Source organism: Alligator sinensis, unplaced genomic scaffold, assembly GCF_000455745.1.
Source record: "Alligator sinensis unplaced genomic scaffold, ASM45574v1 scaffold950_1, whole genome shotgun sequence".
NCBI lineage: Eukaryota > Metazoa > Chordata > Crocodylia > Alligatoridae > Alligator > Alligator sinensis.
The window spans coordinates 347,192-361,652 of NW_005842331.1; the positions used below are offsets into that span (position 1 = coordinate 347,192).

The 14,461-nt window shown below is 46.9% G+C and overlaps 1 protein-coding gene across 4 annotated transcripts in view; it reads left to right on the forward strand.

Annotated features, from left to right (window-relative positions):
- Positions 1-13,038, forward strand: part of CD151 (CD151 molecule (Raph blood group)) — a 48,600-nt gene extending 35,562 nt beyond the window's left edge. For 3 of the 4 annotated variants that reach the window (XM_006028613.3, XM_025210031.1, XM_025210032.1), the window contains exons 4-8: positions 2,102-2,176; positions 4,870-4,974; positions 6,661-6,816; positions 10,939-11,025; positions 12,016-13,038. In XM_006028613.3, coding sequence (XP_006028675.1) covers positions 2,102-2,176; positions 4,870-4,974; positions 6,661-6,816; positions 10,939-11,025; positions 12,016-12,075 — 483 coding nt within the window. In that variant the 3' untranslated portion in view covers positions 12,076-13,038. The remainder of the gene's footprint in view (positions 1-2,101; positions 2,177-4,869; positions 4,975-6,660; positions 6,817-10,938; positions 11,026-12,015) is intronic. The other variant, XM_025210033.1, reaches the window with a different exon arrangement.
- Positions 13,039-14,461: the final 1,423 nt, after the last annotated feature.

Sequence of the window (14,461 nt, forward strand, 5' to 3'; positions counted from 1 at the left end):
GGGGGGTGAGTCCTTTGTGAGTCAGACAGACTGTATCCTGTACCAGGGTTCCCCAAGAATACAGAGCTGAGACGTAACACCCCGTGCTACAGGCTACGAAAGGAGGAAGTGATGTAGTGTTGCCCGCCGGCAATCCCTCCTTGTTCCAGGGAAACTCTGGATAAGTCATCTTTTTGTCACCGTTTACATTGCTGAAAAGGCTTACAGCAAGAGACATCTACCCGAGACTCAGGGACTTGATCTGTATTTTGCCACTGATGTGCGTAGATTTTTACAAGCCCATAAAGCAGCTGTAGGTCTTACAGTGGCCCTGAGACAAATGCAGAGCAACCCATAAAACCAGGAATCCCTAGGACAGTGGTTCACAGCCTTTTTTTTGTATCTGGACCCATTTGTAAACGTCCATGGCAGGTCCTAAAGCAGTGCCCCTCACTCCCAGCCCGCTGCCCCCTGCACCCATGCTCCAGCCCCCAGTGTTTGGGTGGGGAGGGGTGTGGAGGGGGGACAGGATATTCAAGCAGCCCTTCACAGGCTGGACTCTGCCAGCCTGCAAGGGAAAAGCCACCACTTTTCTCCTTTAAAGGAGAATCCGTTTTTAAAGTTTGTTTGCAAGCCTTTCATATATTCTTGCGACCCGCTTTTGGGTCATGACCCACTGGTTGAGAAACACTGCCCTAGAAGATATCTCTTGGCCAGTAGAGCTGAGTATAAAGACCAGGTCTGTTTTTTCCAGCCCCAGACAGTCCTTGGATACTTACCTGGGAAAAGAGCTCAAGAAAGTAGTTTAGCCTTATTTATGTTACAACAGCATTGCGAGGTTATGATTAGGCCCAGGTTCCCATTGTGCAAGGTACTGTACACACACCACGTAAAAAGAGAGGCATCACTCCTTTTTCAAAGTAGACGAGACGTAACAGATGCATGAAAGAAACAAGCAGACAGCTTACCAGGGTGAAGGTGGAATAGCAATAACAACCAGATGCATTAGCATAGACAAGCTGACCGCACGGGCAGTAGATGTACTGACTTGTGTTTTTCAGAGGCCTTGTCATCCATAGCCTTCTCTAGGATTTCCTGCCACAGCTCTTCGGTGTGCTCTAATGAGCTGAGATGCTGTGGCACATGCCAGCTCCACCTCAATGCTTTTGACACGAGCACTAAAAATATCCCATGTGGAGAAAATAGATGAAGGAAAGAGAAACTTTCCAGTTCATTGGTTGTTTTTTCCCCCTCTCGGCAAGATGATGTCAGAGAAGTGTTGCGTAACTGGGCTCCAACAAAAGAAAGGACCCCTTTGTTTGGGTGGGTTGCTTTCCTGTCATGCCCCTTTCAGCCTCCTGTTAGCGTGGAGCCCAGCCTTTCCTTATCCAGCTCTCCATCGGGTGACTCATTCCCGTGGTATGAATGGGTATCTTGTACAAGCATGTGCAGATGCTTCGCAGTGTTCAGCTGAGAGCTGCTTGGGGGAGAGTACGGGTCTGGGAGTGAATGTTTGAAATTGTATGCTCAGATTAAAGCCTGGCCTGCCGATAAAACCCAACTGTCCCTCCCGTGCAGCTGCTGAACTCCAGCACTGGTGACAGGGGAAATCTGATCCGATAGAAAGGAGTGGGCGTGCATGTCAGCAGTATTTTACTAGTGCCAAAGGGTGCCTGTTACCTGTGTCTTCCAGGCAAAGAGGCAGCCTGCTAGGAAGTGGAGATTTCCTTTAGCCAAAGGGTTTATAAAAACCTTGGGAACCTGGTGAGGCAGAATTTTATTTAAAAAAAAATAAAATAAAAAAAATAAAGTTATGCACTGGCCACACTGAGATTTCATTACTGTTGCCCTCATTTTTCCTTCCTCCTCTGCTTTCAAACATATTGTATAAACCTCCTTGATGCTGCTTATCTTGAGTGGAGTTTGTAACATTTTGTCAGAGCTTAATCTGATATGATCCCAATCCCCAGGGAATCCTTTGAGAACAACTGCAATAAAGAAATAATAATGACACATGTTGGCCCCTTTTTCGCCTTATAACTCTGAAGGGAGCTTCTAGGACCTCCCTTGTTCCCTCCCAGTGCCCTGCTCTGACAGGTGATGTTTCACCCTTGTTTTGCAGTACTTCATATTGCTGCTGTGCATTTTCTTGCTTGAGATCATTGCTGGAATCCTGGCTTATATCTACTACCAGCAGGTAAGTGCAAATTAAACCAAAAGGCTCAAACCAGAGAGAGAGCGAGCGAGCTGCTAGTTATCACCTGTTTTGAGAGTAGGGCGATGGCACAGATGCCAGGGGTTTGGGGTCTAGGTTTTGTTTGGAGCCCCATGTCTTTTCAGACCCATGTTTCACTGAGTATCTTTACTCTGTTCCCTCCATATACAAAATACAGCAGGTTATTTGACAAGGCATTCAGCTGTTGTGTGTATGTAGGAGACAGAGACATTTTCCGCCCTTGCCTGCCCTCATTTGTGATGGTGTTATGAATCACTGGTTCTAGTAGAGACTATTGACCTGAGGCTTTTTCAGATAGCTGTAAGGGTAACACAGGTAAGGTTTATTACAGTAGGGCCATCTAGTGTATTTGTGGAACAGAATCAGTCCTTGCCAAGCTAGGCAAGTTTGCCATAAAGTGCCTGGATTGATATGGATGGGGAAAGGGCCAGTTTCAAAGTGTAGTCCTTCCAGCCATCAGTGTTCTGTGAAAGGGCCAGTTGAAAAGTGTAGTCCTTCCAGCCATCAGTGTTCTCCTGGGGATCCATTTGTACAGCATTCAGCTAGCACAGCTGGGGGACAAACCAAGAAGACTACAGCTCCAAATACCCAAGGCCACAGCCTAGATTCCAGGGCAGTCACAGATAACAGAGCTTTTAGTCTTCGTAAGGAGCAGATGGTTTCACAGAATCAGAGCAAGTCTAGGCAACGAGGAGTAAAGAGTCTAGGGAGCTGCCTCTGAAGGAGCTTGTTTTTCTTCTTTCTCCCAGCCAGTTGGAAAAGGCTTGGCTTCTGGGGAGGGCAAACTGTTGGAAATGGTGTGAGGTTTGTTTGCAAAACCAAACACACACTGCAGATAGGAGGAGGCATTTTCAGTGGTTGGATATTCATTGGAAGAGGAACTTCCATTTTGGTTCTGGGCACCCCTGCTTTGCCTTATCAACAGCAGCATTGGCAAGAATAACATGGACAGTGTCTCCATATTTTGATATGGAAGGATCACCCCATGGAAGCCATGCTCCATGTGGACCTGAGCAAGGACTAAAGTAAGCTGTGGCAATGGAGGATATGTAGACACCTCTCAGCTCAAGCTGGAGCATGGCTTATTCAGAGCTGTGGTCCCAGGCAGCTTTGGAGATCATCTGGGGACATGTTTGGCTCACCGGTCAACATGCTTATCTCTTCTGTCTTGTATAAACTCCTCTGCTTTCCTGAGCTCAGGCTGCTTCCTCTTTTTGCTGTTGCTTTCCCCTTGCTGTTTGTGGCCAGTGCTTCTGGGTGTCTAAACCATGTGTTTCTTTGCTGTCTCTGTTCCATGCTGCAGTTCTTCCCCGTGAGCCCGCAGGTAACTGCTTGTCTGCTGTTAAATACTTCTGCTAATGAACTCTCTCTCTCTTTATTTGCCTTTGGTGCCAACCAGCTGCTGAACTTTTCCCCTTGTCTTTATTGCACTAAGTACTTTGCGCTTCTCTTGAGCCTTCCAGCCCAGGATCTCAAAGCCCTTTGCAAATGTTAATGAGTGAAGCCTCACGTCATCTCTGTACGGTAGGTGTTGTCCCCTGTGGTACTGATGGGATTGGAGAATCACTGCTACCTTCATCAGATTTAAAGGAGGGGGTGAAAAGAATCCAGAACTTGTGCTGCTCCCCGCTCCCCCGGCTTCCTCTCCCTGGTCTGGTGGGACCAGAATTTCTTTTCCTGTATTTCATTTGACAATTCTCGCTGATCTCTAAGAAATAGAGATGTATGGAGAAGCTTTTTTCCTGTCAGTCAAACTTGTTTCCTTCTGCTGCCTGGTTCATTCAGTGACCTCCATCCATCCACAAGAGATTTGTGATTTCCCATGTACAGGTTGTGGCATTGTTTCTGAATGAACCAGGAAGAGGGGGTGGCTGATATGAAAGAAGGTAGCTCTTAGTTATACTTTGGTTGCCAAGTGAGATGGGCAAGGAAATACAGGGGAAAAAATGCAAGTGGGTCTTTGGAGCATCAGCCGAATAGATGAAAGGATGAGTTTGCAGACAAGTTTCTCTGTGTCAGCAGCTTAGGCTCCAGATGTCAACCCTTCTATCTCCGTGCAGTGTTCTTCTTGCCCGGTGAATGCATTGCTAAGATTTAGAAAGACGTCCAAAGTCTTAAAATCATGCTCTCAGTCATCTTGTGCAGCTTCCTTTCAGCTGTTGATACAAGACGCTTGGAGACTGTCACTTCAACCCAGCCTGCTCAGGTCTCTGAATCTATAATGCAGTGCTTCTGGCTGGAGCACTTTGGCCTCTGGTTCCAGAAATGTGAAATCTCTGAGGCATATTGAGTCCTATTTTGGTGCAGGCCTGTCCATCTTGACAGTATCCCTTTAAATATGGTAGTTGTTGCAGTGAGCTATGTTACAGGCTGACAGATTTGGCCCAACAAGAGACCTTAGCAGTAATGAAGAAATTAAAACTGGGGAGAGGAGGGGAAATAGTATTTAAAGGGCCAGGAGGCTAAAATAAGCTCATGCATTCTGGAAACCAGCCCAATCTACACTGGAAGAGGAAAACTTCAAGGAGCTCCTACTGGGCTTTCTGCTGCCCTCTCAGGAGTGAAGGTGCTAGGAAATGTCAAAGGGTCTGGGTGGCACTGAGGAGGGAGGTATGTTTGCTTCATGGTCTTATCCCACTGCTCCTTCTGTTTAGTTGAGTATGGAGTTGAAGCAAAACCTGAAGGACACCATGACCCAGAAGTACCGGAAGGAAGGAGAGGAGAGTGTGACCAGCGCAGTGGACAAACTGCAGCAGGAGGTAGGCCCCCAAGGTCAAGATCAAAGGTCTCTTTCACCCTATCTGTCTATCAGGCTAGCATGGTTAACATACACTAGTTTTTGTAGCCAGCTGTGCACTAGGGAGCACTGTGGCCAGCATCCTGTCTAGCTATGCTTGACTCCCCACTCTGAATGACCATGTACCATTTACAGGTAGGACAACTGAGGGTGGTTTTCAGCGTGGGGATCAAACTTGCATCCCCAGAGCTGTGGCATTGTTAGTGCTCTGCCACTATGCTCCTTTAGGCCTTCAAGACAGGTAGAAAATTAAGCTAAGGGGGGAGCTATAAAAATATCATTCTAAGGTGATGAGCTCTTGTCAATGAAAATATGTTTCCCACTTCCCCCCAATTCCCAACGGGATGGGTAGGGCACTGGGCCAAGGGTATGCCAAGTTGTTTGCAGGCATGTGTAAGGACTTTTGTGTGCGGATGTTGGCTGCACAATCAATCAGATTGCTGTAAGGGAGATGATGATATTTGTATCATTCACAGAATTAGCTGATGCTGGCTAATGAACATTGATATCTGCTTCTGCCTCCAAGATGCAAGCAGTAGGCTGTGAGGAGGAGAACGGTGTTAATTAAGCTTCCCAGTACCCCAGAGAGTTAGATATAACAAATGAAAGGCCTTGTTGCTTGTTACTGTGGTACCAGACAGTGGTGAAGGATTGAAATAACTAAGTGATATGAAGGACCTCATTCCTGACAACTTCATAGTCCTTATAAATTATCCTCCAGTCCCCTCAGCTCTTCCTACTCATATACTCATATTAAAACCAAATTTACCTTCACCACTATCGGAAGCCGGTGTTCCAGTATCTGACACACACTTCTCTTCTGGTAAATGAACCTTGGAGATGCAGGAGCACTGAAGTCAGGGAGAAGTCCTGAATCCTGCACTGGCCATTTTCTCACTTTCCAAAAAGTGTGTGTATTTTAGTGTTTTGACATCTGCTGTTTCCATTTTAGTTTGAAACCCAGGAAACTATAGCTTAGGTCACAAGAAGATAAATGCCCAATTTTCTACCATCGAAGCATTGCTGCTTGTAAATTAAAAATGATAACTGGCACATCTTCTATCACCTCTTCTCTGAGGATCTCAGCTACATAAAAATGCTGAGTCAGGTATGACCAATGCTGGACTACAGTTTTTCCATGTTTTACAGAGCCAAGGAGGGAGACACAGACCTTTATGGTCTGATGGCTTGAGCTTTATTCCCATGACAGACTGCTGGCTAGGACCCATACAGACAGTAAGCCCAGTCAGTCAACCACAACTTCCAGTGCCATGGGCTGTTGCCTATTGAGTAGTAGCATTTTGCAGAGGTCTGCAGTTTGATTCAACTTGATCATCTTCAGTACTTCCCCAATATTGTTGTTAAGGCCAGAAGTAGCTGCAGACATAAATCAACTGCTTCTGGTCCCGTATCCATACAGAACAGCAATTGCTACTGATCTCCCCACAGCTAAAAGGAAGATATTGCTGATGTTCAAACTTACACATGAGTACGCCGCTAATACAGATGCTGCCAGCTGGAATCACTGTTTGATGATGTACTAGGGAAGGAGCGTCCAGCCAGGAGTTTGGGGTGGAGAAGATGGATGGAGAGAGGAAGGTGCTGTGCATTCTGGTACAGACTTTGCCTGTGCTTTGTGTATCTGCAGTTCAAGTGCTGTGGAAGCAATAACTATACAGACTGGAGTGACAGTCTCTGGATCAAATCTGCAGAATCCGGTGGGCGGAGAGTCCCTGACAGCTGCTGTAAGACAATAACAGATGCATGTGGCAAGAGAGACCATCCTTCCAATATCTACAAGGAGGTAAAGAGCAAGCTGACTCTGCAGTTGTAGCATGTCGCTGGGTCTGTGATGCAAATTACTAGCAAACTCGTAGCTACTTAGGACTGGATCTAAACCCTGCTGAAGTCACTGGGATTTTTGACACTACCCTGTTCCCAATCCCAAAATCACGCCTCCAGGGGGGAAAGTGGCAGGATATAATTAACACTTTTGCACCAGGGTTCAGTACACCTTGACACCATCAGTAAGGGCTAGGTGTCTAATCACTACTTCTTAGTAGCAGTGATTCAAGTAGAATTTTCTCAGATCCTTAGATGGGGAGAGGGGCAGCTAGATAGAAGGATGGATGGGTTTGGCCTGTCTGATGTGAAGGAAAGAAATGGAATTTGGGAGAAAATGGGTTGTGTAGATGTCAAATTATTAGAGTGCTGACAGGCTACAGTTTGGGATAGAGTAAAGTAGTCTCTCTTTACTCTAGGCAGGCAAAGCAATTCCAAAAAAGTGAGCATGGAGGTGGGAAGCTAGGCACTCAGCCGCCTAATGCACATTAATACAGGATCTAGTATGGGTGCTGGATATACACGCATTTATTTTGGCATCATAAATGGATTTGCTCTGCCCCAGGTACTGTTCAGTGGCTTTAACGTGTTCTTTCTAGCCTGGTTTATTCATTAGTGAAGTAAGATTACAAATGTGTGGAGTGAGCTCTATGGCTGGCTGCTTGGAGAGCAGTAATTAGAGAGGTGGTGAATGCCAACTGGAGCCTTCTCCTTGTTTGCAACATCTCATCATGACAAGAAAGTACAGTAAACAAAAATGCAGCCCCTCTAAGGCAGATATTCTCACAGAGGATGTTCTTTCGGCAGGACTCAGTGAGGATTAGATAGTTTTAGGAGCATGACTAACGTTTGCAGATAAACCAACAGGATCAGACATACAAAGCTAACCTGCTGTTATGCCTTAGGGCATGAATTGTGATGGGTGGATCTGAGACTGGTTCAGAACAGTCCCTCCTTCCCTTAAAATTTGGGCTTCCATGAACAAGGAGATCCCTGGCTCTGGGTTGGTTGAATACAACTAAGTAGAGCCTTTTCCACATCTGGTGCTGGTCTTGATCAGGAAGTGGGGAGCAAAATCAAACAAATGATCAGTAGACCAGGAAGAAACACCGTGATAGCAGAAAGGTGCATCCTGCTGCAGCGATGGGTTAGTGGTTCAGGTGTCTGGTCATGATACACACAGCTGTAGACAGCTGTCCATCTGGCTGAGAGAAGGGGAGCCTGCAGGGAAAGCATGAGTCTAGATAGCTAGAGAGAGAAGGAGCATCGAAGAGGGAGGTGGGCTAGCTCTGAGGGAGGTCGCAGGGCAGCAGGATTTAGCTCTGAAAGGAAAGAGTTCACAGAGGGCTGAGTTAACTCTGAGGAGAGGAAGACACCACCCGGTGATAGGAAAGGGCCAATTTAGCTTAAAGGGGACAGAGAGCTTGTGGTGAGGCATGATTTGTTACCTCTGAAGGGAGGAGGGTTGCCAACCCTCCAGGATTGCCCTGGAGTCTCCAGGAATTAGATATAAATCTCCAGGAGACTGCTGAGGTCACCCAGGAGAGAAATGAAAGGGCATTCATTAAAATAAATATTAAATGTTGGATCTGATTTATACAGTAGTCCAGTAGGTTTTAAAATGTAATAGTCATGTGCATGCATGATGTAAAGGTAAATGTGCATGCATTTACCTTCCTGACATAAAGTCTGTGCATCGTAATCCATAACTATTATATGCAAGCACGTGGGTACATTCATGTTGTGTGTCATGGGAACATTGGCGTTCCAGAAACCTCCTGGAATAGATTCAAACCGAGCTGTGAGCCCTAGAGGAGAGTAGGAAACAGTGTGACCGTGGGACAGTGTGATGGGTGAGGACAGGGAAAGATGATAGTTCAGATGGGATTTTAGTGGGATTGAAGAAATGAGAGGTTTGGGTTGAGAAATAAATGGTTTAGAATCAGGGCTGCTGAGGATAGCTGCAAAATTTTATCTCAAGCCCCTGGAACTGGCAAGTCCCATGCCCTCCTTTCCCCAACCCCGGGGTTATTTGTTACACTACTCTCCCTTCATCTGTCGTGGTAGACTGTGAGACCTGTGGAACACGAGCCTTTCTGTCCTGCCTGGAAGGCACCTGGCACCTACACGGTGCTGCGCAATCTCTGTGTTAAATCCTCACCAGGGAAGATTCCACTTCGCTCGATTAAACTGCTTAATTATTTAAAGATACCTGTTCCAAAAACTAATGAACCTTCTTGCCGCTTTTCTGTGCCAAAAGCAACTTGGCAGGCCTGGGAAGGGAACAAGGCTGCCAGCCAAGGACACAATTACAAGATGGAGGCAGGCAGTGCTGCAACTTTCCAGGCCCACACAGTGCCTCATCACTTTATAAAGCAGGGGTAGGCAACGTTTTTTGGCTGGAGTGCCGAAAAAACCACAATGTCGACCTTGGAAGGTGCTGGAGTGCTGACATGCTGGAGCCCGGAGCAGCTGTTTGCAGCCGCCCAGCTGCAGCCGGCCCGCGGAGCCTGGTTTGCTTGCAGCAGGGCTTGCCGCCTCCCAGCCGCCCCTGCTGGGAGCAGCCTGGGTTCTGTGGCTGTCAGCAGCTGCTTATAGCCCAGGCTGGTGGTGGTGTGCCGAGCAAAATGGCCTTGCATGCCTTGCTTGGCACGCGTGCCGGGGGTTGCTGACCCCTGTTAAAGCATTGAGAGAGGAATTCTCTTAAATGGTGGCTGCGTTGTTAGAAGGCCTTGTGACTGGTCCCAGCTGCAGCTCCTTGGGGACCCAACACTGCTTCCTTCAACACTGAGTGTTGATGCAGTGTGCTCTCTAGGCAGATTCTAGCAGTAATTAAATCTTTCTCTATGTATCTTGGAGAGAAACTTCCCTCTTGTTGACAGGTCTCGACTTGCCCACAACAGGCCGGTTTGAGCTTGTAAGAGCCTCGGCTAGCTCTGGCTGCAGGGCTGATGTCCTGCACTCTGTGAAGTGGCCTCACTTGCAGCCCCCCTGCCTAGCGAGGCTGCTGTCATGCTCAGAGGTCACTGCCTTATCAGCTGCCACTTGTAAGGCAACAACCTTGGCCCAGGCTGAGTTAACTACCCATTTTTGGAATGCTCCTAGACTCATCCCCCCTGGCCCCATAGCGTCTGCTGTCCATGTGTCTCATTCTGTATTCATAATAAAAATGGAAATATAAGTTAAGAACATATGAAAAGCCATACTGGGTCAGACCACAGGTCCACTTAGCCTAGTGTCCTGTCTCGCAGTGGCAAAGGATGCTAAGGGAAGGAGCAGTGGCATCATGAAGGGTGGGTGATCAGGGCACTAGGTTTGGGAGAATGGGGAAATAGAAGCAGCTGTACTGCCGGACTGGCCACCACTGTACTGCCAGCAGTGCAGCCAGTGACACTGCCCTGCCCATGTTTCAGTGCCACCCAGGTTGCTCAGGCATCACATTATGCCTCTGGAAAGGAACATTTATGGCAGAGCCTACCAGATTGATTCACATCCTTCCTGTCTCCCTCCACACCTTCCAGTATTTAGAGGCCTAGGAAGTCTTGATTCCCCCATCACATTTAATACCTACTGATGGCCCGATCTTCCATGAATTTTTCAGTCTTTCTGAACCTGGCTAAGTCCTCAGTCTCCATGATATCTTGTGGCAATACATGCCACGAGTGAATTACATACAGTGTGAGAAACTTCTTTTTGTTAGTTTTAAACCTTCTAACTGCTACCCAATAACTTCATTGTGTGTCCATCTAGTGCCAGTTGAGAAGGAAGGAGTAAATAGTAAATCCCTATTTACTTGCCCCATGCCAGTCATGATTTGCAAGCTCACTGCGAGGGCAGAGCCTGTTATCTTTGCCACTTGTCTCCATAATGCATGACATATCAGGGCTGTGTTCCCTGACTGGATTCTTGGGCTCTACCATGACAAGAATAATAAGCTGTTTCAAGAAATACTTGCGGTTTTCCTGCCTGCACTGAAGCTGCCTACCATAGCGCAGGTATTTCAGTTTCACACATTGTAATGTATGAGGGGCAGAGCATTGAAATGGAGCTCATTCACTGTGTCTCCTTCCCATCACCCCAACAGAATGGCTGCATCACTAAGTTGGAAAACTTCATCCAGGAACACCTGAAAATTATCGGGGCCGTGGGGATTGGCATCGCTTGTGTACAGGTAAAGGGACATGGCTGATTCTAGAGGGTGGTAGGCCTTGATGCCAGGGACCCTGCCCTACTGAAGCAGCATCTTGGACTCAGGACACTGAGTGGGAGTTGCAACACTGGCCTCTCTGCCATTCAGTTTATAGTCTCCTCAGAGCAACTAATAACAAGTACTTTGGGAAACCCAGTGTGTAGATGGCCTGAATTAGAGTTCAATTTCTCTGGGTTCTTAAAACTGGAGGCCTTTATTTTTGCTTCCAAGGAAGACCTTCAGGTAGTAAATGCAGTACAGCAGAAGGGGTCAGACCTAAGAGATGAAATTCTAGCAAACTCGCATACAGGGGAATTGGGGGAGAGGCAGAGTGGGGCTTGGATTCAGAGCCTATGAGAGAGAGTTGGGGGCAGATAGCTTTTCTGCGTTCTCCCTCCTGTCCTATTTTGGAAATCAATAGAATTCACAAGCTAAACATTTATAGAGATTGTACTTCTACTTTATTTACACCCGTTACTTGCACTTATAACTGTACTCATATATTAATGTCTATTAAGAAAGGAAATTCTCACAATTTGGTGGGAAGAGCCCTTGGGCATGGGGCCTGGGACAGCTACACTCTCATTTCCTTCCCTAATAGGCCTGCTACTGCTGTTCCTATTTTAGACTGAAGATGACCTCTAGCGGGGCACTACCATAGCTGCAAGCTGAGTGGAGCAGCAGTGGAAATGTTGCCCATCTGGAGGCTTATTAGTTTGAGCTCAGGTTTTTCGCAGGACACTGAGGGTAGGACATAATGCCAGGGAGAAGAAGCCAGTGACTCGGAGTGATCACCTGCACTGATCAATCCTGGTGTTCGGGAGAGGTCTTATGTCAGCTGGAGGAGCCTAACTGATCTCCCAGTGAGACGACCTTGAGTGTTGAGAGCTTGTTAACCATTTAAGTTCCATAGATCCCATTCTGCACAGCTGTTCCTAAGTGTGTGTCATCTCTTGTCTCATCCCCCTTCAGATCTTCGGGATGATCTTCACTTGCTGCTTGTATAAGAGTTTAAAGTCGGAACCATACTAGGAGCACACAGGAATCCATCAATTCCCCCCTGCTGCCTCCTTCAGCGCCTGCCAGATCCACCACCCCAACTTAGCAACACAGACACTTCCACAGCCTAAGGACTTGGGCTCTGATCCAAGCCCCTTGGATCCCAACAGCTGTAGAAGCTCTTCTTGCTCAAGTTCAAAGGTATTAGTGCCACCAAAGAACAGTGGTTTGCTCCCCCTGACAGACTACTGATCAGTGCCACACACTGACTTTGGAGACAGATGATGTTTCTGTGCCAGGTGGGAATTGGTGCCAAACCTCTTCACATCCAGATGAGCCCCCTTGGCACATACTGATGTCCTGCCACAGCCATACACCATCTAAGAAGGTATCTGCTCTGGTCACTTGTGTCAGCATCTCTCTCCGTCTTGCCAGTGAGAGCACGACCTGTCCCAGCTCAGATTTTACCATAATTCTGACCTCACACGAGATGTGGCTGAGGACGGTTACACAACAACCTCTCCACTTCTGCCTCAAAGCCTCCATGCCATTCAGAGGCCAGTTGAGAAACAGAAGCCATGTGCCTTCAGTGATTCTGGACATTTTTTCTTTTTCTGATTTTCTGCCATTTATTTTTAATTAATGGTTTCCAGTGTAAATAGGGGGAAAAATTAATTTGTCTCCTGCTTGGTCTCCCTTTGACAGGTTCAAAGATGGGCTTGGAAGAATTAGTCTGTGCAGGGAACCTGCTACATTTGGGTATTTAAAGCCTAAGCTTTTTCATTTGCCAGGATTTTTTTTGAACCTGGAAAACTCCCAAGATAAAATCTCTTATCAGGTGAAATATGTACCAGCTTGAGGGACTAATTCCTGCCCAAGGAGACAGGCTTGGAGGCTGCTAAGGAAATTCATTAAGGTTTTTATATTGGCCTCCTGGGATCTCATTAATCAGCTAGACATTATCTGGCTTTAATGAAACCTGGAACCCTGCTTTCACATTCTTCTCACCTAATAACTGGTAGGCTCAGCTTCAACTAATTGCAAAATATACTCTGTAAATTGTCAGTGCTAGGTGATGCAAGTTAACTGTCTGGTTACTGCAGGACAACAGTATGATTACATGATGATAATTCTGCTGGAATCCATGATACTTATATGACCACAGATGTTGCTATTACCATGCTCTTTCCCAATAGCCCTGGATTGTGATGCCAGCTAGGAGCTAGCTTGATTCCCAGGTTCCTTTGAAGTGCAGTGCCCCACCCATGCTACAGCGGCATGGACCTGGCATGTGGGCACCTGGTAGATGTTATGTATATAGGTTGACACACCTACAAAATGTATATAGTGACATTAGAGAAGCTTGGATGAACGTTTGGCCCCCAAAGGCACAAAATGCCCATGAGGTCTAAAGTGAATGTAAACTAAGTGAGGATGAGGTGGGGGGTTTTTTGTAAAAATATGATATAATATGCTCAAACTTAGGCATAAGAGAAGAGTTTCAGGAAGTTACTACCGAGATGAATTCTTATGGCTTGTGTTGTGCAAGAGGTCAGAGCAGATGAATCATAATGGTCCCCTCTGACCAAGAAAACTGCATCCTTGTAGATGCAAAAAGAAGAAGGATCAGAAGAGAAGTGTTCATTCCTGAAGTGTCCCAGGCTTAGGTAAGTCAGTGAGTGCAATCTGAAAGGTTGGTCCAGGTCACCAGGATGCTCAACAGCAGAATAGACTGCATGTTCAGAGGTGTGTGATGGTGAGGGCAGAAGGGGTCTCCTCTCCCAGCTCACCTTGGGGCAAGACCCCGAAGGATGGGGGTTTTCTGGGGAGATGTTTGTGTGTGTGTGTGTGTGTGTGTGTGTGTGGTGAGAAGGGATAGGGCAGGGGTGCTTCATAGAATGTCCTGCCCTAGCCTCCTTTGTAGAAACTCAAGCTTGCCTTGGGCTTCTCTGGATCTGTTCCTTTCTCTTTGGAACCATCCAAGTGCTGAAAGATCATGCTCCTTGTGCTCCCCTGATGTTGCACTGCTGCTCTTTGCTGCACTGCTCTTCCCTTTTTCACTGCTTTCCATGAGAAGCACCACCATTAAGACCTCCCCCCTACCAGATGCACTGAACACTCAGCGTGCATGGCATCCAATGGATTTGTACCCTATGCCTTCCTGTGACCTGATTAATTTCTCTTCTTTGCACTGTCACTCTGGCACTGAAGGGGAGAAATCAGAAACCACCAAGCTACTTAATGTCTCTCTGATGCTCAGCAGCAGCAAACCCCATTACATCCTGCTCTCTTCTGAAGTTGACTTGGTCCTGCAAGCTCCCCAGTGGAGCAGTGCCTTAAGATCAGGTATTGCGATGTGTAGTGGAGGGAATCATGCTGTGTTTCTTTGTCTTTGTTACTCCCAGGCTAAAAGTATCCA